The 25403-nt window shown below is 34.9% G+C and overlaps 1 protein-coding gene across 1 annotated transcript in view; it reads right to left on the reverse strand.

Annotated features, from left to right (window-relative positions):
* Positions 1-426: 426 nt before the first annotated feature.
* Positions 427-25403, reverse strand: part of LOC129953657 (uncharacterized) — a 65558-nt gene continuing 40581 nt past the window's right edge. Inside the window, exons 2-5 of the mRNA XM_056066978.1 lie at positions 23793-24199; positions 23645-23728; positions 13522-13693; positions 427-2580 (exon numbers count right to left, since the gene is read on the reverse strand). Coding sequence (XP_055922953.1) covers positions 593-2580; positions 13522-13693; positions 23645-23728; positions 23793-24071 — 2523 coding nt within the window. The 5' untranslated portion in view covers positions 24072-24199 and the 3' untranslated portion in view covers positions 427-592. The remainder of the gene's footprint in view (positions 2581-13521; positions 13694-23644; positions 23729-23792; positions 24200-25403) is intronic.

Below are 25403 nucleotides of genomic sequence, written 5' to 3' on the forward strand. Positions count from 1 at the left end.
AAGGCGGTATTGGGTCTAGTATTGCATGTAAAAGTTCTTTATTTTTAAATATCTTTAAAACCATTTGCACAAAATTTATGAAAGCTTTTTTAAATTACCATTTATGGAATTATTCTGCAACATACTTACTTTAAAATTGTTCGTTTGAGTTTCCATTCTTTTAAGATGTTTAGTTGTGGTCTTTTCACACTTTTAAGTCTGAAACAGATTACAATATTTTTAATTGCTAAAGTATACATTATTTATTAAAAATTTATATAAATATATTTTTTTAAATCACAATTTTCTTATAAGTCATTAAAAGTTTTAAGTTAATACAAATTTCAATTACATAACATTGGAAAAATACTAAAATATTGTTAACAAATAATTTTTACTCAGGAATTTATTAATTTGTCTTTAATTAAAGCTTATTAACCGTTTATATATGCATTTTATTTAAATTTAAATACTATTTAACTAATAATAACTGTTGAACTTCCCCTCACACACGTTGCTCTTATGAAACTATCGGACTATGCTTCCAAAGGTGCAATCCCGACTCGATACCATCTCGTAGACAAGAATTTTGGGGAGCAGGGGGAGAAGGATGCTATTTAGTTTGGATGAGAATATCGAAAAAATTGTCGCCGCCATCTGGCATCGAATTCAGTACAAGAAATTGCTGTTCCATGTGCCGGTGCTCTTGCTTTGCCTGCTGCTGTTGCCGTTGCAAGGACGACCAACTTTTCGTCAGTGGGTGGACACAACCTGTCCATTTGAGTCCTGTACGTTTGCATTCGATCACAGTTTGGAAGTTTTTCACGTCGCAATCGCTGCCGAAATACCAAATGAAAATTGCATGTTGTCGGTTCACTAGGGTGTCGGAAGGAGACGAACAACAACAATGAGAGCTCGTCGAACTGGACATCGAATAGGATGCTAAGGACGACGACGACGATGATGGTGACGATGATGATGAAGATGATGACGATGGAGAAGAGGAGAGCGACGAAGATTGGAAGGAAGACCAAGTACATGTATCGACCCCTAGGCTAGTGTTCCTGTAACCGGTGCGAGCATGGGAATTGGTTGGGCAGTGCTTGACATATCGTGATGGTGAGGAGGTTTTGGACTTCTCCGAATTGGGATTGCGATCGGGGTCCAGAATCAAATAGCCGGTGGTTTGACTATGGGTGCCTTTCCGGGTTGATTTTGAATTCGTTTCTGTTTTAATGACCCCGGTGTATGCTCCCTGGGGTGAGGCAACAACAACTGACGACGACGACGATGACGATGGTGACGGTGGAGGTCCTGTGGTACTCGTATTACCAACAACATCGTAGCTTGGTGGTATATCATTTCTGGGATCTGCATGCACCACGTCATTCATGGAATTCCGATGGAATGCTTCCTCCTCTTTCAAGTTGCCATCAGAAAACGTTCTTGATTCATCGTACACCTCCCGATACCCGTCCTCGTTTTGGTCTTCTTCGTCAAGAGGAATACAAGCGACGAAGAAGAGTTCGGTAGTTGTTTGGTTGAGGACATTCTTGGGATGAATTGTCGTTTTATATTCATGTCCTTGGACTTTTTCTCTACCAATCCCTGATGACATAAAAGCTTGCATTAAGTTCTGCTTATCCCGAGTCCAGTTGCGTTCTGATTGAATTGTAATGCATGGAATGGACTTTAAATTCTGCAACAACTGCAACCTGACCGCTTGACCAAAGTCTGTATAGTGCTGTGCAACAGAAATTTGATGGACCTGAGTCAAATGGGACAGGATGTCCCATTTCGTGATAAATTTGCCAGAAGTTTCAAACTTTCCCTCCTCACCGTCGTCTTCGGGGTCGCCTTTTAGTTTTCTTCGACAAAGACGAGGATGAGAACGAAGTTGAGAACGAGAAGAAGTACGGCTGATATCGTGTGTCCAGATGCAATCTAACGTCTTGACTTTAGAATCAGGGTCAGATTCGGGGTCGGGTGGCCGATCGGAGGAGCACAATGATTTCCCAGTTGGACAATGAAAAGTTAACTCCTGTTGTCCGAGGAGTGCACAGCAGTGATGGGACTGAGGGAGGTTTTGATGTTGTTGATGGTCGTGGTAAAGATGCTGGTGGGCCAGCGGTGGAGGCGTCGTCGTCAACGGCGAACTGCAGGAAGAATTATATTGCTTGTCGTCGACAAAATCGTTTTTCTTCTTTGACTTTTGATTAAGTTTAAGGACGACATTGTTGACGTCCTCGTCTTCAACTTCGTCCTCGCCATCATCATCGGATTCTAGTTCCTTGTTTTCGTTGTTGTTGTCGTCGTCGTCTTCGTCCTCAGGAGTTCTTGATTTACTACCAACAGAAAGTTTATTGTTGTTTTTGTTGTTATTGTTGCTGTTGTTGTTGTTATTGGGTTTTCTGAGATAATTTAAAATTGCTTTCTCCGTTAACTGCTTGCGTTGATAGACTTTTTCTAAAGTTGGTGATGATGATGAGGACGATGAACAAGACGATGACGTTCGTGGTGAATTGTCAATCATGGTTTTGATGAGTGGAGTCTCATGGCAGTCATTTGAGTAGTTTTTCGACGATGAATTGTTGTTTTTAACTAAAACAATAGAGAAAATAAATAAAAAGAAAAATGTATCACTTAGAATTAAATGTTTTTAGTTTATTTTTTGAAATGGAAAGCAAACTTTTTTATTGCCTAACTTTGATTAATACTTTGTAGGCTTCGAACAGGAAATTTAAAATATGTTTTATTTCTAATAATGTTGAAAATTTTTGTGGTACATAAAATAAATGATGATTTTGAACATATTTTTTTTGTAATGAAACAACTAAACTTAATTTTATAGTTTAAATGAGAAGCAGGATAATAAATTGTACAATTGTGAATTTGGGTAAAATATTACTGATTTGTTTAAGAATTGCGAAAGAATTGTTCGTTAACTTCTTGTACTGGAACAGCATTTAAATAAGATACACAATTTAATGGCTTTTTTTTAAACTTACTTACCAGAAGCTAGGAAATGAGATTGAATATAAAAGTCCCGAAAACCGTAAACCAAGAATTCCAAGGTCCGGCCATTCGATTTCGGAAAAGAAAGGAAATAATTCAGCGTAAAAATCGCAGTTTCTAAATATGTGTTCAAAGAATCTTTCGGAATCTTGGGTTTCCGGCATTTTAAGCAGTTTGGGTTTTGGATTTTGTGTTTTCTAGATTTTGCATTAAAGTTTTTATGCACAATTCTAGGACAATATTTTATACATCAGTGATATCAACTATCCTGTTTTTATGGATCAATCTAGGTCAAAATGCATTTCTTGCTTCTTGAAGTAATTCAAGAATATGAACCAATTGTGAATCACCTCGGTTGCAGTGAAGTTTTAAGGTTCAAAACTGTCAATAACTTTAGTTAATTCTTTTAAGGGCAACTATCAATTTGAAGAAATATCGGTGACTTAACCGTGTTTTTATCCCGAAAGTTGTGACAAAGGAGATTTTAAACAGAGAAATCAAGTTTTAGATAAATAGACAAATTTTTATACTTGCATTATATTTTAATGCGACATTATATATTTCTTGTATTTTCTTCAATATTTAGATTGTTCAAATTTAATTAATTTTTTTGAAATTTTGAACTTCTAACTTTTTGAATTTCTCTTATTTGAACCAACATACAAACATTTTCAATTCAATTCAATTCAATTTCTTTATTCTAAACAATACACTAAGACAATGTCTTTTATAGTATTTGTACTTTGGTTGAACAATTAAAGTGCTGTTTGATTCTATATACAATAAGATAATACTTAGGCTGCTAAAAATATTTTTTTTTGTTTTTTATTTTTTTTTTTATTTTTTTTTTATTAATAATACATATAAGACTTTTCCTCTCTTCTTCTTTCCTATTTCCCCCTTAACATCCTAGTTGTTCGAAAAATGTTTAAAAACCTCGGTCTTGAAACTTACTGCATCCGTTATCCTCTTAATGCTAACCGGCAAAGAGTTAAAAAGGCGAATGCTGTGAACGAAGAACAACCGTGAGGAATTTAGATATCTAAAAGTTGGAATAACTAGATTATTTGTTCTTGACGATGTACAGAACTCAATTTTTTCATAAAGGTACTCAGGTGTTCTTGTGCGAATAATTCTGTGGAGAAAGATACAAATACGGAAATTTACGTATTCGACCATAGTGCACTTAAGAATTTTTTTGCTGAAAGCAGAGATATGGTCATATCTGCGAATACCATAAACGTAGCGAGTCATGTCATTAAGCGCCACACGTAGTTTGTATTCAGATAAAGAATCCAGTTTCGGATACACGACTTCAGAAAAGGAAATGATTGGTACGAGAAGAGTTCTCATAAGACGAAGTTTTGTTTCTTGAGGAGTAAAAGAATTAGATACCCATAGTTTTCTTAAAGTTCCGTAAATACGTGCAATGACATAATTTATATGGTCTCTGCAAGAGAGATCCCTAGAGATTTTGAATCCAAGACTAGTCACAGAATCTACAAAACTAACATGGGCACTATTAAAAGTAATCGAAGGTAGATCTCTATGGTTGTATGTCTTCTTAGAAATTAGTAGGGCTTGACTTTTATTGGGATTAAGCACTAGACCATTTTCCTTAGCCCAGTTAGAAATTCTCTCAAGATCTTCATTAACGCGAAAGATAAGATCCTCTATTAAACCGATTCTACGTGAGAGATAAATTTGTATATCATCTGCATATAGATGAAAAGAGACGTGCTCACAAACCGAAGGCAAATCGTTGATAAAGGCACAAAACAAAATTGGCCCCAGAATAGAGCCTTGTGGCACGCCCATCTTCAAGTACGTATGTGCTGAAAAATTGTTTCCAACACATACACGCTGAGTTCTGTTACACAAATAACTACCAATGAGACGAACAGCTGAATTCGAAAAACCAAAGTAGTGCTCAAGTTTTTGACAAAGAACTCGATGACCAACTTTGTCAAAAGCCTTCGAGAAGTCCAATAGGCAGAGTACTGAGATATTGTCTTTATCGTATTCAAGTCTAATATCCTCTTAGATCTTTACCATTGCTGTAGAGCAGGAATGGTTAGCTCTAAATCCAGATTGGTATGGAGACAGCAATCTTTTGGACGTAAAATGGTCAATAATTTGTTTAGTAAGGATTTTTTCGAGAACTTTGGACATGCAAGGTAAAATGCTTACTGGCCGGTAGTCGGCGAGTTCGGAAGGTGTGGGCTTTTTCGGAACAGGAGTTATCCTGGCTGCTTTCCACGCAATAGGAAACGTAGAAGTGACAATACAGTGATTAAAAACATGAGTGAGAGCGTTAATCAAGCAGGGTAGGACAAGTTTCAAAAATCTTAGCGGAATACCATCTTCGCCTATAGCTTCGGACCTCAAGGATTTAAAAGTTCGTATAATTTCGTCTTCAGTTACCGTCTCAAAGCAAAAATCGTTAACTCCATCATAAAGTAAGCCAGCCTTGGGCTCAAAGCTAGTAGCTAATTGATTTGTTTGAGTAAACTGATTGTTGATGTCATTAGGATCAAGTTCACACTTAGAAATTGGCTTTTTACCAATACCAATGTCACGAAGATTTTTCCAGAGCTGTTTAGAAGAAAGATTTGTATTGAGTTTCGAGGCGAAAAAGTTACGTTTGGCGCAACGGGTAATGAGAGTTGACTGATTACGAAAGTAGCAGTATTGTCGCCAAGTTGTAGGATTTGGAGAAAGCCGCCACTTGAGGTAGTATTTTCTGCGACTTTTAATCGCATTCTTTACTTCAAAGTTGTACCATGGACATTTCTCGTTTTGAATTCTTACCGTTTTTAGAGGAACATGCGTTTCGAACAATCTCTTCACATGGTTGTAAATGAAGTTTAGTTTGTTATCTACATGCACTAAATTGTAACAATCACTCCAGGCCACGCTGCTGGCATCAATATAAAAAGCTTCTACATCGAGGGCTTTAAAATTTCTAAAAGTAAATGTGGAAGGAACTTGGGAATGAGAGAAATCAATACCATAAGTACAAAAAACTAAGTCGTGGTCTGATATTCCATCAAAACATAATTGATCATTTAGAATAATGTTTGTTGGTTCAGATACAATAATGAGGTCAAGTAGGCTTGGGGAACAATTTGGAGCGTATCTGGTTGGGTATTTATTGATAACATTAAGACCTGAACCAGCAATAGCGTCAAGAAGTTGAAATGAAGTAGAGTCCCTTTTAAGTAGATCAACATTGAAGTCACCACAGACAATTATGTGTTCATATGATATAATGAAAGATTCTAGTGCTGTGAAGAAAGGAGTGAATGAACAGGTCCTTTTAGGGTTGTAGACACATGCTAGCAAACATTTTGTATTCGAATCAGAGATTTCTACTATAATGAATTCTATGCCATTATTATCTGACCTGGATAATATTTTACATTTTAGACTCGATCTACAATAAATTGCAACACCACCGCCCGTTGTAGAAGTGACCCTATCATTCCGTATTAGGGTGTAGTTACTTAAATTACGAATGTGGTCAGGAATTTCAGGATCAAACCAGGTCTCACTCACACAAATAACATCTACTTTTGTACCATCGAAAACAGTTTTTATGTAGTCAAATTTTTGATCATTCAAACTTCTAGCATTAAAGTGGCATACTTTAAAACCAGACCTCGCTTTAGATAAATAATTCAACACTAGTTGTGCGGATTTGAACTCAGCATTGCCATATACAGCATCATAAAACTGTGACATTAAATTTTAAAATAACATTTAGAGTAAACAGAAAGCACCAAACAAGAGAACAGTAGCAGCAAATAACAACCGAAGTAGGGAAATTCCCGGAAATAAACAATAAATAAATGGAAAACATGAATACGAAGAAAAGAAGAAAAGTTTACACAATAGATAAAAAATAAGTAATTATATAATACAATAATGAAAATATGTAGTAAATATGCAATTAAAGAAAAAAATAAAAGTGTAAATATAAATAACAAGTGGGAGCACTGGTAGGCTCTCTTTATAAAGTGCATGTTTTTATTTGTTTTGATCGTTGTTCATAATAATATTAGCTGCGCTATGATTCAAGGTCAGAGATGTTGTTGCTTAGTCGTGCTGAGGCGATTTTATTCTGAATTCGTGCCCTTGAAAATCGCTTCAGTAAAAATTGTTAAGTTGACATTTTAAATGAGTATCGAAAACGTACATAATAGCTCTACTTTAACTATCGCAAGACAACTGAATGAGAGAATGTCTGTGGGACAGCATTGCTTAAACGTTGCGAATGCTTCGCACTATTTTCGGACAAGGTAATGCACCTTTGATAGTGATAGTTAATCGTTTGTGAGAAGAATTCGATAAAACTGATGATGAGATGAAAGCCACACTCATAAGAGGAACATTTGATCTCAAGCAAACTTAACTATAGTACAAGACACTATTCGACGTCGTTTACAAAAACAGGGTATATCGCATTTTAAAAAACAGTTTAATATGCATCCTTATAACGTTCAGTTGACACAAGAAACCTATGCAGATTTCTCCAGCAGGATAATATTCAGTGGTTATGCTCATTTCTACTTCTCAGGGTATTTTGAGAAATTTGGTGGACAGAAAATCGAAGGTACAGGGTCCGGCAAAAAGATCTCCCATATTTTAAAAGGCAATGACAAATAAATAAACAATTTAACAGAAATATTGTATTGAATTTTTTAAATTAAATACTATGCCATTTTACACTAAATAAAATAATTACTTAGTTTTAAACATTATATCCGTTAGATATTGTCCTCTATTATTAATACATTTACGAAGCCTTTCCCGGAAGTTTTCCATTGCTCATCGAGTTATTTGTGGTGTAATGGCTGCCACTTCATGAGTGATTGCCTCCTTAAGTGCTTCCAAAGATGTTGGGCGATAAGTGTAGACTTGGGCCTTTAAATGTCCCCAAAGAAAAAAAATCACATGGTGATAAATAGGAGAACCTTGTTGACCAGGTAATGCCTCCTCGTAAAGAAAGAAGATGCCCTGGAAACATCTCTCTCAAAATGGTAAGTGAAGTGTGTTCTGTAGCTCCATCTTGTTGGAAGCAGACTTCTTTGGGTTCCTAGTAAACTGATTTAAGTCTGGTTTGAAGGAAGGTCTCAATCGTGTGCCAGTAGCGATCCGCATTAACTATAACTTTCTGCCCATTTTCTTCAAAAAAATACGGATCTTACAAACCAAATTCAGCAAAAGCACACCAAACTTTTACATAAGGGCTGTGAAGTGGTCGTTGATGCATTTTTTGAGGGTTTTCAGTTGAGGTTAAAGGTCAGCTGGTCGATTTTCTCTTTAGCGCAGAACCCGTTGCTCTAAAGTTTGATAACCAAGCTTGAACTATTTTTCTATCCAGAACAGGATCATGTCGTTCAAGTTGAAATCGAATGCGAAATGCTCGCTGAGTAGTAATCGCAGAACCACCTCAATCTATCTATACCCGGAATACCATTTTATCTATAAATAGCTTTAAATATAAACGTCTTAAAATAGGGGAGGTTTTTTTGCAGGTTCCTGTATATCCAAGAAATGCAAATGTACCCCGAATGATGTGCAATTGGGTGAGGATTCTGGTAGTAGACGTTATTAGGAATGGTAAACGATATTGGGATATGACTGCATTGGAAGAACTCAAAACGAAAGGAATTAATCTCAACCAAATGAGGTTTCAACGAAATGGGGCTCACACACTCTGATGAGCCGATGAGGTTGTTGCTTGATAGATTTTCTGATAAACTGAAATCAAACCAGGGTAACCAGAACTGACCTCCCAGGTCATGTGACCTTACCCTGTGTGATTTTTTTTTATAGAGATGTAAGGTTTTTCAATAGGGCTGGGTAGATGTTGTGTGTATATGTCGTAGCGTTTGCAGTGTAGCACGTAGCGCTGCGCCGTCCTGCTGGAACCATATGTTATCTAGGTCCATATGGTTTAATTTGGGCAATACAAAATTAGTTATCATCGTTATGAGGCGCTCGCTGTTGACGGTGACCACCTAACTAACGTCGTTTTCAAAAAAGTATAGATCAATTACGCTGCCGGCCCAAAATCCTCACAAAATCCTAGCGTTTGTTGGTGTCGTCCTATATATATCAATTTTGCTTGTTATCACAGCCATTCATCTGAAAATGCGCTTCGTCACTAAAGATGATTTTTAGGCCAAAATTGTGGTCTCTTCCAAACGATTCGAAGCCCAGTCAGCGAACAAACGGCATTGTCTATGATCATGAATTTTGAGTTATTAAATTTTATTATTAAATGTCAGGAAATGACTTTCTCTAAAAAACGTTCTTCTTTTTTGTTTTGTTATAAAATATTTTGTTATAAAATATTTATAGTTTTAAAGATCATGGCGTTCTTTTTAATTCTAATCTCGATTTAAAGGAGCATATTAACTTTATCGTAAGTAAGTCCAACTGTATGAATAAGAATTTGTCAAACATTGGTCTTAAGAATTTTCAGGTCCCTACGTTACGTTCGCTTCATGTAACATTTAATTTTTAACATTTAGTAATTTGGTCCGCCCCCATCTAGAGTACCGACTTTGAACTACGGCCGAAATTTGTTTGTAATTTGTAGACGTTCGTGGACTAAGCTATGATGACAAAAAAGAGTTAAGAGTGTTCTCAAATTAAAATTAGAATTGTCAAGTCCTTGTTTGAAACATGTTATTTAATTGTCTCTTAACCAAAGATTTGTCAAATTTTTTGTTTATTATTCAGTTGTTTATGCCAAATCAATACGGCAAGTTACACGATTGAACAACATGTATTCTTTTTGCACCAAATAACAAAAATTTTATAGATTTTATGCTTTTGAAGATTTTCATATCATTCAAATAGATACAAATATTACTGTATGGTTCACAAATGACGTAACCCATTGATAGCTAAGATAAATAGTAGAGATCCTAAATGGCTACCCTGGGGAACTCTTGATTTGGCTGTGAAAGGGTTAGATAAAAAACTTCTAAATTTACCTTGATAAGACCTGTTTTTGAACATAAGTTGAAATCCATGTGATAAACTGAAGAGGAGGCTTAATCCAAGCGTCGAAAATATCACTGACGTTAAGACGTCCGTAGCAAACGATTCAAATAAGTGAATTCACTGCATTCTAAAGAAATGGGCATCGCTTAGAAATCAACATACCCATACAAGGTCATAAGTTGACTCAAGAATTTAAGCCGTTGGACCATTTGAAGTGACGTTCGTTTTCGATTGGACTCTAGAGAAGATGCCACAAGATGATGAAAGTCGTTGGTAAATCATCTTCAGTAACGGAGTTCATTGTTCTCTAAAAATATGCGTTATTTGTCGGATAAAAATCGACATTTGCTGAATAAACCACCAGTTCATCCACACTACCGATTGATTATACCCGAAGTTATTAATAAGTAAGTTTAATGACCGTGTTATCACAAGAAAACTGACAATTATTTTGAACATTGCACTACAAATAGGGCCGTTTCAGTCAAAATGTTTGACCGAGTCACCGAAAATTGGGTCCAACACATCGATCGCTGCAAATGTTTTGACTGTACTTCAAGACGATAATTAAGGCTGCGAAATATTTCAAATGGTTTGCATATTTTTTTTTCTTAATTGTCAGGTCCTGATGAAATAACTTATAACAATATAACAGCTAATCTCTTTTCCAAGTTTTGTCCCTAAAGACTTGATTGATCTAACCTATTTCTTCATCAAGCTCAAAGGCGTTAGAACTCTGACTTAGATCTTAGTGTAAGATAAAACTTCTATTTATTAGACCGGTCCGATTTGTCATTTCTCGTCGTTTCAAGGTTCCTAGATTCGAAATAAAAGATTTTTAGAAAGATGTCAGTGCGCGCGTGTGTAAGTACTCGTACGTTTTTACGTCCGCACGTTCGCGATGTCTTGTGACCTCGAAAATTTTACGAATAAAAAATGATTTCATCTCCAAAACAATTTTGTGCAACAAAGAATAACGTTTTTAACGTCTGGTAAAATTTTTATAAAGATCAAAAAAAAAACTAAGAACCTTAAAAAAAACAATACTAAAACTTGGTAAAAATTTGTATACAAAAAAAAAATAAATAAATTGGGTGGCTCAACATTCCGTTTAAGAACTAGGGCCTAGTGACTGACAACTCTTAACCATTCCTCTGTGCGAGTGCTGTTGTCAGGGATGGAAGGACCTACAGTTTTAAGCCGAATCCAAACGGAAAATTTGAGAAAGCAGTTTTCATGACAAGAATTACTCATGGAGAATTCGTCAATTCCTCGCAAGAGGCAGTACCCGCGAAAAAAATTTAGTTGTCGAACCCAAGACCTCTCGCATGACAGTCCATCGCACTTACCATCAAACCACAGGTAAAAATTTGTATAGCCTTTCAAAAATTCAAAATATTGTCTTTAAACTTTTTTTTATTTCACATAAAATATTGTTTTCGATATTCAGTAGTTCTTTTTTTATAAACTTCCAACCGTATGTTTTTTTATAAAAAAGAAATAAAATCTACAAAAAAAAACAAAAGCGAATTTGGTAAAAACTGATGTTCGGCTTGATATCTCTCAAATTAATTTCATTCATCCAATTTCTAATAATTTAAGAAATGCTATCAAAATTTGTGAAAAATTGTTTGCGACTAAAAATCTATTTAACAAAACTAGATTTTCAATTGTTGGTAATTTTAAAATTTTTAACAATAATTCAACTGACAACTTTTGACGACCCAACACAAAAATCTACAAACTTTTAAGCACGACAAATCGACACACGGGATGGGAAGCTATCAGTGTGGGTCGCATCCTAGCCTCTTTTTTTTAATTTTTGGACTCTCACAACAAATCAAATAAAGTCCGAAGCAGTATAAGCCTGAAAACTAAAACTGCATAACGACATTTTTGTTATGATTCTTTGTTCAAATTGTGCCTATTAACGTTCTTCTCTGACAAAATTATAGCAAATCTCAATTCTTTACTGAAAAATAAGACTTTCAAATAATTACAACTAGATTCTATGATTCTACTGTAAAATTACATTGGCAAGGTACTCGTCCATGCTCAAGTGGTTCACCTCTATAAATAAAAATAGACATAAATCAGTCTCTCATTTGCCTTATATTATGCCTGAAGAAATGGTTGACCTTGACAAGCAGCGTGTATTTTCCTTAATGTTGCTTATCACTTTCTACCTCTACATATTATCTATTATTCACAGATTAATATCTCAAAACATTCCTTTCACTTCAAGTGGTTGATGGACGACTTATCTATGCATTGGATATTTTTATTTATTTCATCCAGACGGCTTTATGTTCGACTAAAATAGTAATTTGTTCTTTTCTTCTTCCTTTCGTTTTTCGTCTGATTTATCTAAAGAAAAAACAAAAATACTAAAATAGTAGACAAAATAAAGAACAGCAGAAAAAAAAGGATTCCATTTGCCACACTCCATTAGGTGGAGTGCACAAGCCCATTTGGACAAGGATATTAGCGGAAATTTTTTCGTCGGTCCATCTACAAATATGATTCTTGATGTTGAAATTGAAGTCTCTCTAACAAGCTGAAGAGTTAGAGGCAAATCCGATTTGCCATAGAAACACACCCATTATCTTATATACTCAGTGGCGGCGTATGTAGTATAGAACACTAGAGACTATACCTAAGCGAATCCTTCTTCTCTATACTGATATATGTTTGTTCAGTCCGTCCTGGTACTTGTACTGGTTCTAGTTTTGGTTATGGTCGTCGACTCGACTTCTTGTCCAGGTCCAACTCACTCACTCAGTCCAAAATATATCCTTTCTAAATGTGAATATCTTTTTTGTTCTGGTTGGGAAAACCCCTTTGGTCAAATAGCAGGATCCTAAAAGCTTTTTTCGTTCCTCTTTTGACTTCATATAAATTACTACCTATAGGAGTATATGTACAGAGATACCTACGTACGTACCTAACAGCAAGGAATTCTTCGTTTTGTTATCTCCTAGATACAACAACATGTGTATAATGTGGACAGGACATATAGAACTATAACGGCACTCTGGTATGTATCTATGCCTAATGTTATTTTACCAAAAGAGAGATAGATTAATGATTGAAATCCCACAGGACATTTTTATTGCCACTGGTTAAAGCGCTCTGGATGGCTGGTGTGTTGTAACACACATCGAATAAACCAGAAGAACATATCCTGCAGAAACTATGGTGTCCGAACTACGTGTTTACTATCGGCGAACATGACATATAGCTCATGCAATGCCATTGTGTTCGCACCCATAAAGAAAGGCACTTAATGCTCCTGGACACTATATGGGAGCATTCCCAACTTAACTATATACATATATGAACAGACACACACATAGATAACATTTAAAGTCAAAAGAGTCCTTACTAAGAAAAATTTGCCATACCATACTGTAGTAATTCGTATGTAATGTATGTATTTATGTGTAAATGTACATTACTACTCTCGTATATATGTATGTGTACATTGTGATATGTCGTTATCCTTACCTCCGTCGCAGGGAAAACTCTCGGCGAGCAGTGTGAACAATTTATCGGAGAGTAGGCATCTTCCTCGTGGTCCAAGTGTGACTCGACAAATGGGACATTTGACTGTACGACCTCGACAACTATTGCACAGTACGTGTCCATTACAGCATTGCCATCCGGGCGGTTTAACAATCTAAAAACAAAAACAAAAAACATATTGTATTATTCCCAAGTTAACATTAAATTACAAAAGAATTTTAAGCTTGGGACAGAGTGGGAGGATAATACGTAGATAAAGCTCCTTGTTCACATCATATACGACCAAACGAGGGTTTATTGTTCCAAAATTGAAACCTTAGAGCGGGGGGTAAATAGCTTCATATTTAATAAATTCCGTCCTTATTACCTTTAGATTACGCAGTACACGAGTAAGGTACAATCAAAATTAATAAAGATGATTTGAGTAATTTGAATCTTCATACAAATTTAAGAAAAATGCAGACAAAATAATTTAAGAGTTCAAAAAGATGAGCTAAGGTAATTTTGAAAATGTGTGTAATGAAGGGTGCGTCTATAATTACACGTGTTTTTTTAAATTATGCTTTATTTGTGTTATTGGAAAAAAAATTGAAAGGCACACAAATACTTATTGCAATAATCTCAGATTGCAAAGAACTGTTCCAGTTGATATTTTCTTAATTGAAAATAATACCGTCAAATGTAAAATACTGGAATTCATAAATTTCGAATTGATACTGAAACATTTATACATTTTTTTAACAAAAAGGATTTGTCTTAGGACTCGATAAATTAATCAGTTAATTAACTTTAAAATTTAAGATATTTTTTTAAGTTACGAGGGACCGATAATACCCTTAATATTTTTAAAGTTTAAAGACAGTTCCAGTTTTAGGAAAATAGGGGAAGATTAAAGAGGAGATATAAATGCACATTGGTTTTAAAGTTTTGAATATCAAAATAGGGAAAACAGAGTTGGGTGAAGCATTCCACATTCTCGATGTGCGGTAAAAAAAGAATATAAATACCTGACAGTGTGTCCCAGAATTGTAAATATCCAAGGTTGCTTGAGGACAGGAGGTGCAACTGGCTAATTCGACAGAACAGTGATTTTTTTTGGTTATAATTAGCGAACACTAAAAGGGTTTTGTATACCTTTAATATGCTAAAGACACAGTGTGAGTATTAGAAAAAGTGAAAAGGGTTCGATAGGAGATATCGGTGTACATTGATTTCGAATTCCTGAACATTGCAATGATAGGGAAAGATAGAGCTTGGCAAGGCATTCCAAGTTCGCGTAGTACGGCTAAAAATGAATCTATCTACTTCATAGTACGACTAAAGTGAGGCTCAAGGGTAAATGATGGGCATCCCTAGAAGCGCGGGTATTGTGGTTACATTGTTTAAGATGAAAAATGTAACTTTCTATTTCACTGACTAGAGCATTGTCCCTTAAACTAAACTAACTAAACTTGCATCGTCTCAAAAAACCTAGACATCTTGCGGCATTTTTGGCGACATCGCGTACGTGATCGCTATACAAAAAGTGGTTGCTGATGCACATTCCAAGAATGTCTAAATTTTCAGTTTATTTAAAGGTAGTGCCACTCATAGATAGTGGCAAGGAGGGTATATCTTGCTTTAACGATTCAAGATAGCAGTGGGTTTTCGTTAAATTCCACGCTGTTTTTTATACCCCATTGTACAAAAGTACAATGCTGTGTAACTCAGAATTTAATGAGCTAATCATATTTCGCCTTTGCAGTTCCACATCCGAAGAAGATGGTTGTGAGTCTGAGAACGAATATGAAAATCGAAGAGTGCAATCGTGAGCGAAACACTGTATAGGATTAGAAGTAAAAGACAGGAGATCATTTATAAAAATGAGGAAAACAGTCGGAGACAAAACGGAGCCCTGAGGCACACCAGCATTTATTTTGTGGGTTTCAGAATTGATTACGTAGAAAACAACTTGAATTGAACGGTTCGAAAGACAATTTCAAATATAACAAATAAGAGATTCGTCAATACCAAAAGCACGCATTTTCGATGAAAAAGCAAGATGCCAGACTTTATAAAATGCCTTGAAATATCAATTGGAATAATCTTACTTTCTCCAAAACGATGTAAAGATTTGTTCCACTGTTCGGTGAGATGAACCATGAGATCAGCAGTGGACCTATCGCTACAAAAGCCGTATTGCCGGTCATTAAGAAGCTTCCGTTCCTTAAGATATTTCTTAAGCTGATAAATAATCAGCGTTTGCATTACCTTAGAAAGAAGGGACGTCAGTGCTATCGGTCGATAATTTGCGGGAGAAGAAGATTCACTTTTTTTTTAGGTTGGCCGAACAAATGCAGTTTTCAAACTACTCGGAACGAACCCAGAAGAATAGGATAGATAAAAAAGCTTACGTAGTGGTTTTGCTACCGAGGAAAAACACCTCTTCAGAATAATAGCGGGGGTACTATCCAGATTTAGGAATGTTGAGTTCTTTAAGAACTCTCGCCACAGTACGAGAACGAAAATAGATTGGTCCCATAGTATCATTCAAGAACTGGGGGAGCCGTGACACTGTCTGGTAAGATAAGGCAAAGAAGTTAGCTTTATAAATAGAGCTAACTTAAGGAGTTTCATTGACAACAAGCGTATGAACCGAGGAAGAGGAAGAATTCCTCATGTTCTGTACAAATGATCAAAAATTCTTACTGCCTTGGGACATTGCAGTTTTTTGTGCCGTAATTTTTGGTCATGCAAAAATTTGGTCCTTCGAATATGGACGTTGCAGGCCTTTCTGGCTTGTTTAAACCTTTTCCGGTTTTCCTCATTTGGGTTGGCTCTAAATCACCGGAAGCTTACCTCTTTCTAGTTGATAACCTTTTTGCAGCTCGAATCGAACCATTATTTAGTATTAAGTTTATTACTTTTAACCCTATTGGGGATAAAAGTTTTCATTCCCAGATGAATCATACTAGTAATCATATCTGCACTGGAAAAATTCTGAAGAAATTATTGAGACCGTCCCGTGTAGCTCTTTCTTTAACTGGATTTGTTTGACACGAGATATTAGCAGATATGACACTATGTTTAGATGTGCCTAAGGGCGTCTGATTGTGTACTTACCAGGATCAGAAGTGAGAAACGAGTCAAGTGTATTTTCTGCTCTGTCGTAAAGTCTGATATTGGAGTAGGCTTATGGACAAGCTGAGTAAGATGGTTAAACTCAGCAAAAATCTCAGCACACATTCCTTCAGGTGTTGTCTGGCAAGAATGGAGAAGCCACAAAGAATATTGTGAACATTTAAATCGCCCGTGATAACGATTTTAGTGTGAGGATACAGGGAGACAATTCTTTAGATGGAGTCAGACAGAGAATCAAATTCCTCTGTCCAGCTTTGGGCTGCTATAAAAAAGCCAATAGTGAATGATGTGTTTATTCATGGAAAGCTTTAACCACATAAAATTAAAGAGAGAGATGGTAAAATGACCGTATTGTGGTAAAAGTTGATATGCAACATCATTTCTAATATAAGTGATAGGACCATGGTGTGAAAAGAATAATGGAACCAAGCAATACCCATGAATTCAAAATTCAGCAGGATCGGAATCTTCACCTACTTGGGTTTTTGATTCCCCATTTGACAATGCTGTCAAGATTATATATTATAAAAAGCTGAGGGTAGTGTAGTCAGCAAAATAGTTCAATGGATAAGACTTGGCAGACAAGAGATAGTTTATTGATATAAGAAAAAGAATCGAAAACAAAACAGAGCCCTGGGGAACACCAGCATTTATTTTATGAATTTCATACATAAAACCATCCAACACAACTTGTTCGAAAAGTAGTTTCTTATCCAAACAAGAAAAGATTCATCAAAACTAAAAGCTCACATTTTTAATAAGAGAGCTTCGTGCCAAACTAGTTGAAATATTAAGTGCAATAATTTTTTTTTTCTCTAAAACGATGCAAAGATTTTTCCATCATTCCAAGGCCTGTAGAGTAGGAAAGATGATAAAGATTAGACAGTGGTTTTGCTTGCGTTGAAGAATACTTCTTCAGAACAATAAGGAGGATACTATACGGACCAGTGGACTTGCGTAAGTCAAGGTCTTTTGGTACTTTAGCAATTGCACTAGTGCAAAAGAAGATTCGTTCTATATTTCCGTATTTTTCTGTGTTATAGGTTTGGAAGTATTGTATAGCTGCAGCCTAAAAACATTGCTGAAGGGTTTCCAAGGTTTCGTTGCATTTTATGGTATTGTTTATTTTTATAAATTTTCAAAGTGGATAGTTGGTCAAAACTGAATTTTAATTGATTATACTGGTCAACAAAATAAAGCTATTTTTTTACTAACCAAACAATACTTTTTCATAAGACTTTTTATCTGTCCTTAGAATCTACCTTTTTCTCTATTAGGTAAGGTTTTGAAATGTAACTATTTAAAAATGAGTAAAACATAAAACTGTGTTTTTAAGCCTAGGTTTGAACATAACAAAGTTCTTAACAAGAAATTAATAATGATTTTGTATAGTACAAATTTGAATCTTTCAGATACAGTTTAAATAATTTTGTTATCTCAATTATTTTTCGGGAATTCTCATAAGTTATGAATGAATTAAAGGTCTTCATTTGACTCTATATGAAAATTAAAAATCTTGTTATGTGTTCAAAATTTTTAGAAATATGTTTTGGAGTTAATTTTTGGCGTTGATTTCGAATCCAAACACCGATTCTAGCTATACTCGTAGGCTCAATTTTAAAAACAATCGTTTTAAACTTCATGTTGGTAATTGTTTGTTTTAACATTGCAGTTTAAAAAAGGGTGAAAATTTTGGTTAACCCTGAATATCTTACGAACAAATGCCGGTAGAGACTTGAATTAATTTAATATTATAAATTGTAACGAGATACATTACAGGTATATTTTTCGACAAAAATCCAATAAACGGTTTTTATAAACGGTGATTTTTTAAGAGCTTGCGATCTTTTTTTAAAAAAAAAACGCATAATATTTGCAAAATCTCATCGATTCTTTATTTGAAACGTTAGATTGGTCCATGACATTTACTTTTTGAAGATAATTTCATTTAAATGTTGACCGCGGTTGCGTCTTAGGTGGTCCATTCGGAAAGTCCAATTTTGGGTAACTTTTTCGAGCATTTCGGCCGGAATAGCCCGAATTTCTTCGGAAATGTTGTCTTCCAAAGCTGGAATAGTTGCTGGCTTATTTGTGTAGACATTGTGTAGCTCCACAAAAAATAGTCTAAAGGCGTCAAATCGCATGATCTTGGTGGCCAACTTACCGGTCCATTCCTTGAGATGAATTGTTCTCCGAAAATTTCCCTCAAAATGGCCATAGAATCGCGAGCTTTGTGGAATGTAGCGCCATCTTGTTGAAACCACATGTCAACCAAGTTCAGTTCTTCCATTTTTGGCAACAAAAAGTTTGTTAGCATTGAACGATAGCGATCGCCATTCACCGTAACGTTGCGTCCAACAGCATCTTTGAAAAAATACGGTCCAATGATTCCACCAGCGTACAAACCACACCAAACAGTGCATTTTTCGGGATGCATGGGCAGTTCTTGAACGGCTTCTGGTTGCTCTTCACTCCAAATGCGGCAATTTTGCTTATTTACGTAGCCATTCAACCAGAAATGAGCCTCATCGCTGAACAAAATTTGTCGATAAAAAAGCGGATTTTCTGCCAACTTTTTATAAAACAAAGGTTGGTTTATTAACTTCCCATAGGAAGTTATTGTAATGGGTCCGATTTGTCACATTGAAAATTTTGACATTTCACGACGTTGCAAGGTCCCTAGAGTCGAAATAAAAGATTTTTAGAAAGATGTCTGTGCGTACGTTCGCGACGTTTTTTTTCGTCTTCCATAGCGCAAGAACCAGAAGCGCTATCGACTTGAAATCAATTTTGTTATACAGGTAATAAGGCAGCAAGATGCAGAAAGGGCTCTCAAGAAAATTGAAGGGGGGGGGTGGTTTTTTTACCATAGCAGCTTAAAAAAAGGGTGAACATTTTAGTTAACCTTGAATATCTTACGAACCAATGCCGGTAGAGACTTGAATTAAATTTAATATTATAAATTGTAACGTGATACATAACAGGTATATTTTTCGTCAAAAATCCAATAAACGGTTTTTTATAAATCAAAAAAACTGAAAAAAAATTTGTCACCTAAAAAGTTTTACGACTAAAATATTATTTTATCTCTTTAACAATTTTGTGCAAAAGAATGTTTTTAACATCTGATAAAATTTTGAGAAAAATCGAATTGACAGTTTTTTTTTTTATAAAAAATAAAAACCTAAAAAAACATTACTCAAAGTTGGTAAAAATTGAATTTCGACTCAAATATCTTTTTAAACATTAGAGATTTTGGCTTAAAACTTATTTTGTCTTGTAAAAAATACTGTTTTCAACATTTGGTAAAAATTTGAGAAAATTCGAATTGACAGATTTTTTTACAAAAAATAAAAACCTAAACAAAAAATTTAATAAAAGTTGGTAAAAATTGATATTCGACTCAAATATCTTTCCAAAAATTTGAGATTATGGATTTCAACCAATTTTATCTTATAAGAAATATTGTTTTCAACATTAGGACAAATTTTGAGAAAAATTCGAATTGAAAGTTTTTTAACAAAAAATAAAACTCTAAAAAAAAACAATACTAAAACTTGGTAAAAATTTACTTTCGGCTCAAATAGCTTTTCAAAAATTAAAAATATTGGCTTCAAACTTATTTTATTTCACAGAAAATATTGTTTTCAATATTAAGTAATTTTTATATAAAAAATTTTTCATAAAAAATAAAATCTACAAAAAATAGTGCGCAAATTTGGTAAAAATTGATGCGAGTACATATAGACAAACTTTTAAGCAAGACAAACCGACAGACGGGATGGGAAGTTATCAGTGTGGGTCGCATCCCAGCCTCTTTTTTTTTTAATTCGATATATCAAAAACAGGTCATCATTTTTTTGAAATTCGTATGTAGAGCGTCTATGAAATATGGTTATCTTTCTAGGGTTAAACAGACTTTTTGCATGCAGGAGCAAGTTCCAACAATCCGTTTTTTTCATAAAAAAAATAAAATCTACAAAAAAGGGCACTTAATGCACTTAGTAATAATTATTTTATTAATCCATTCATGCTTAGAACCAAAATGTTTACTTTCAAATTGAATGAAAATTTCGGTTTTCACCTAAAAGTATGCAACTTCCGGGCACAATTTTTAGGTATTGCTTTTTATTCTAAAACTCAATCGTGACTTGACTACTTGACTCAAGCTAGTGACTTGACTACATACTCGTAAGCATGTAGGTAGTCAAAATTCAATTTGCTTTGTGAATGCAAATTGCACTATAATGACAGATACGAATATGTATATAAAATAAGAAAAAAATTTGTTTTCAGAACTTTAAATAGTTTTGTTTTCTTTTTAAATTTAATAAAACCAAATAGAAGATATAATATAATTGATTTATATTTAAATTTAAATACCAAAAGATTCATTTCAATTTGAATTCTTGTGTCCTTACCGAGCAGCTGATTGTGAAACGTCAAAACTAGTGTGCACTGTAGCCGAAATTTTTACACTACGAGGGGAAATTTCAACTAAAGGGTGATTTTTTTGAGGTTAGGATTTTCATGCATTAGTATTTGACAGATTACGCGGGATTTCAGACATGGTGTCAAAGAGAAAGATGCTCAGTATGCTTTGACATTTCATCATGAATAGACTTACTAACCAGCAACGCTTGCAAATCATTGAATTTTATTACCAAAATCAGTGTTCGGTTCGAAATGTGTTTCGCGCTTTACGTCCGATTTATGGTCTACATAATCGACCAAGTGAGCAAACAATTAATGCGATTGTGACCAAGTTTCGCACTCAGTTTACTTTATTGGACATTAAACCAACCACACGAATGCGTACAGTGCGTACAGAAGAGAATATTGCGTCTGTTTCTGAGAGTGTTGCTGAAGACCGTGAAATGTCGATTCGTCGCCGTTCGCAGCAATTGGGTTTGTGTTGTTCGACCACATGGAAGATTTTACGCAAAGATCTTGATGTAAACCGTATAAAATACAGCTCGTACAAGAACTGGAGCCGAACGATCTGCCACAACGTCGAATTTTCAGTGAATGGGCTCTAGAAAAGTTGGCAGAAAATCCGCTTTTTTATCGACAAATTTTGTTCAGCGATGAGGCTCATTTCTGGTTGAATGGCTACGTAAATAAGCAAAATTGCCGCATTTGGAGTGAAGAGCAACCAGAAGCCGTTCAAGAACTGCCCATGCATCCCGAAAAATGCACTGTTTGGTGTGGTTTGTACGCTGGTGGAATCATTGGACCGTATTTTTTCAAAGATGCTGTTGGACGCAACGTTACGGTGAATGGCGATCGCTATCGTTCAATGCTAACAAACTTTTTGTTGCCAAAAATGGAAGAACTGAACTTGGTTGACATGTGGTTTCAACAAGATGGTTCTACATGCCACACAGCTCGCGATTCTATGGCCATTTTGAGGGAAAACTTCGGAGAACAATTCATCTCAAGGAATGGACCGGTAAGTTGGCCACCAAGATCGTGCGATTTGACGCCTTTAGACTATTTTTTGTGGGGCTACGTCAAGTCTAACGTCTACACAAATAAGCCAGCAACTATTCCAGCTTTGGAAGACAACATTTCCGAAGAAATTCGGGCTGTTCCGGCCGAAATGCTCGAAAAAGTTACCCAAAATTGGACTTTCCGAATGGACCACCTAAGACGCAGCCGCGGTCAACATTTAAATGAAATTATCTTCAAAAAGTAAATGTCATGGACCAATCTAACGTTTCAAATAAAGAATCGATGAGATTTTGCAAATTTTATGCGTTTTTTTTTCTAAAAAAAGTTCTCAAGCTCTTAAAAAATCACCGTTTACTTTTGTTGTTAGATTTAGCCAATCAGAATCCCTTGACTTTTGCCACTAGCTTTGTGAAAGCGACCAATGCCTCTAAATACACCGTTCGCATTTTTAACGAAAATCAAAGCAGAATTTTTTGAAAAACATTTCAGTTTCAAATATTATCTGAAAATTCAATAAGATTCCATCAAAACCCTTCAAACAGAAACCTTTATTCCTCGTGTTATTTGACCAACATAAAGAGTATCACTTTAAAAGCCATAGTCAAAATCAAAATCAATAAAATTAAACAAGCAAGATAAAAGAGTCGACATTTATAGATACATAGCTCAAGATACACCATGATATGGTTAAAAACGTCACGGTTTATTATTTTACTATATTTTCATCATCTAGTAATTTTGCTCCATTTGGCAAATTCAACCACAATATCACAAATGCCTTGTGGCGATTTACAAAATTCTATACCTTCACAAAACACATCCTCCATTGAGGAAGGACGAGCGAGGAAACGAGCGAGGATATTCAACAAACATTCTAAAACTATAAACTTGCAATAATGGTGTCTGTTACTTTAGTTTGGTCTCGCAAATTCTTCCTTTCATGACCGACAATGCACTGCATTACTTTATGATGTTCGAGGCTTGTTCTAATGCGTGCGTAACTAGGTTAGTGTACTTCCTGCAGGCATCACTGTGCAGCATGTAGGTACCTATAGATGTACAGGGCATAGGTATAGAGAACTTTAGTCCTGATGGTATACTAATGGAAGATACCTCTCAAAATGGTAATGTTCTTCACCGGCCGTTGGTTGTTCAAATTTGCACCACCCATATAAAGACTAGAAGTAACGTAACCCATTTAAGCCACAAGGCAATATATTCATATAGCTCTTCGTGTGTTGGCCTTAGGGAATTTTGGTCACTGCTGTAACATTTATACCCCCCACCAGAGCCACCAAGGATATTTCCGAACTTCAAATGATATGGAAAATGCACCTAAATATAATGAACATCATGAAGATGACAACAACAGTTTAAGGACAACGATGACGACGAGTATGAAATTTACCTCGAAGAGAAAAGCCTGTCAAAAGGTTTTCAAGCTATCATAAATTGTGTAAAGGTACGAGTTTGTTTATAGAGCTCAACCAACTTAAAATTTCCAATTAATTATTAAAAAACTCAAGTTTACCTCAAGGCAGATGGGACATTCCAAAAGTTGGGCGACATTTTGAAGACACTTTGCAAATTTCTGCAATGAATCTTGGTTTACAACCTGAAAAAAAAAAAAACAAAAATTACTAGTGGTTCAAAAATCTTTAACATTTTGTCGGTCTCACAGTATTTTCAGTCTTATTACGCCATATCAACATCGTTACATTTCGACAGCCTTTTTTCCAATGACTTTGTATTTTAGCTGCTAATTCGGAAATTTTATGACCTAGCACATCACAGTCATTTAGCTCGAGTACCGTATCACCGGTACGCACACCGGCCTGGTACGCATTCGAACCATCTTGCACTCCACTTACCCAAGGGTATGGATCCCATGGAGCGCGACTTAAATGTAGACCAAGCGTTCCGTTCGGGTAAGTTTGAATCTTGCACAATTTTAGCATTACTTTTTTAAATATACTTAAAGCTATACGCTATACTCCTACTTCGTTTGGGCTTCTTTATAGTTTTAGTTAGTGAATGCGAACATTTGGGTTCCGCTTTGAAGAAGGCAGTTACGGCTATTGTTAATCTGGAATGAAATTAAAGAAACAAAAGCAATTAAATTTAAAGTGCATTTTGTTGTATTTTATTGTTTAAAGAGTTTAATGTTTTAAGGTGAATTTGTCCATAAGAGCTTTTAGTAACGTTGGAAATTATTTTAAATTCATCTGAATATTGCCGAGAGGTATGCAAATAAATTGGTAATGGTCCAATATTGAAAATGTCACAAGTTTTTGATGCGGTACGTGTCAAATATGAATAATGTATTGAATGATAGTGAAGAAATATATGAAAGAATTTTTTTAAAAACCTGTGTTTTTAAAACTGAAACATTATTAAATTGACAATAATACGTAACTGTGAACTGAGATCATTTTCTTATAGGAAAACTTATTCCCTTAAAACAAACATAACGATGACACGAACATGCTTCTGTATTCAATGATTTTGTTTTAAAATTTAAAGTATGAATATCGAAAACAATATTTTCTGTGAAATAAAAAAAGCTCGAAGACAATATTTTTAATTTTTGAAAAGCTATTTGAGTCGAAGCAAATTTTTACCAAATTTTAGTGCTGTTTTTTTTTAGGTTTTTATTTTTTGTAAGAAAACTCTCAATTAGGTTTTTCTCAAAATGTGTCCGAATGTTGAAAAGAATATTTCTTCTAAGTTAGAATTAGTTGAAAGCCATTATTTCAAATTCCTAAATCGCAAATCAATTTTTACCAACTTTTGTTGAATTTTCTTTTAAGTTTTTATTTTTTGTAAAGAAAACTGTCATCAATTTTGTTCACTCAATTTTTTACCAACTTTAGGAAATGTTTTTTCTTATTTTTGATTTTTCTGAAAATTTTACCAGATGTTAAAAACGTTATTTTTTGTTACACAAAATTGTTTTGGAGATGAAATCATTTTTATTCTTAAAATTTTGGTATCACGATATCTAATCGTCCTTGATTCGTAAGATATTTAGGGTTTACCAAAACTTTAAACTTTTTTGTAAACTGGTATGGTAGAAAAAACACACACCCAATTTTCTTGAGAGCCTTTCCTGAATCTTTCTGTCTTATTATCTGTATAACAAAATTCATTTGAAGTCGATATCTCTTCTGGTTCTTGAGCTATGGAAAACGAAAAAAAAAACGTCACGAAAGTACGGACGTACGGACGTACGGACGTACGAACGTAGTTACACACGCACGCACAGACATCTTTCAAAAAATCTTTTAGAT

This window comes from Eupeodes corollae, chromosome 1 (genome assembly GCF_945859685.1).
Source record: "Eupeodes corollae chromosome 1, idEupCoro1.1, whole genome shotgun sequence".
NCBI lineage: Eukaryota > Metazoa > Arthropoda > Insecta > Diptera > Syrphidae > Eupeodes > Eupeodes corollae.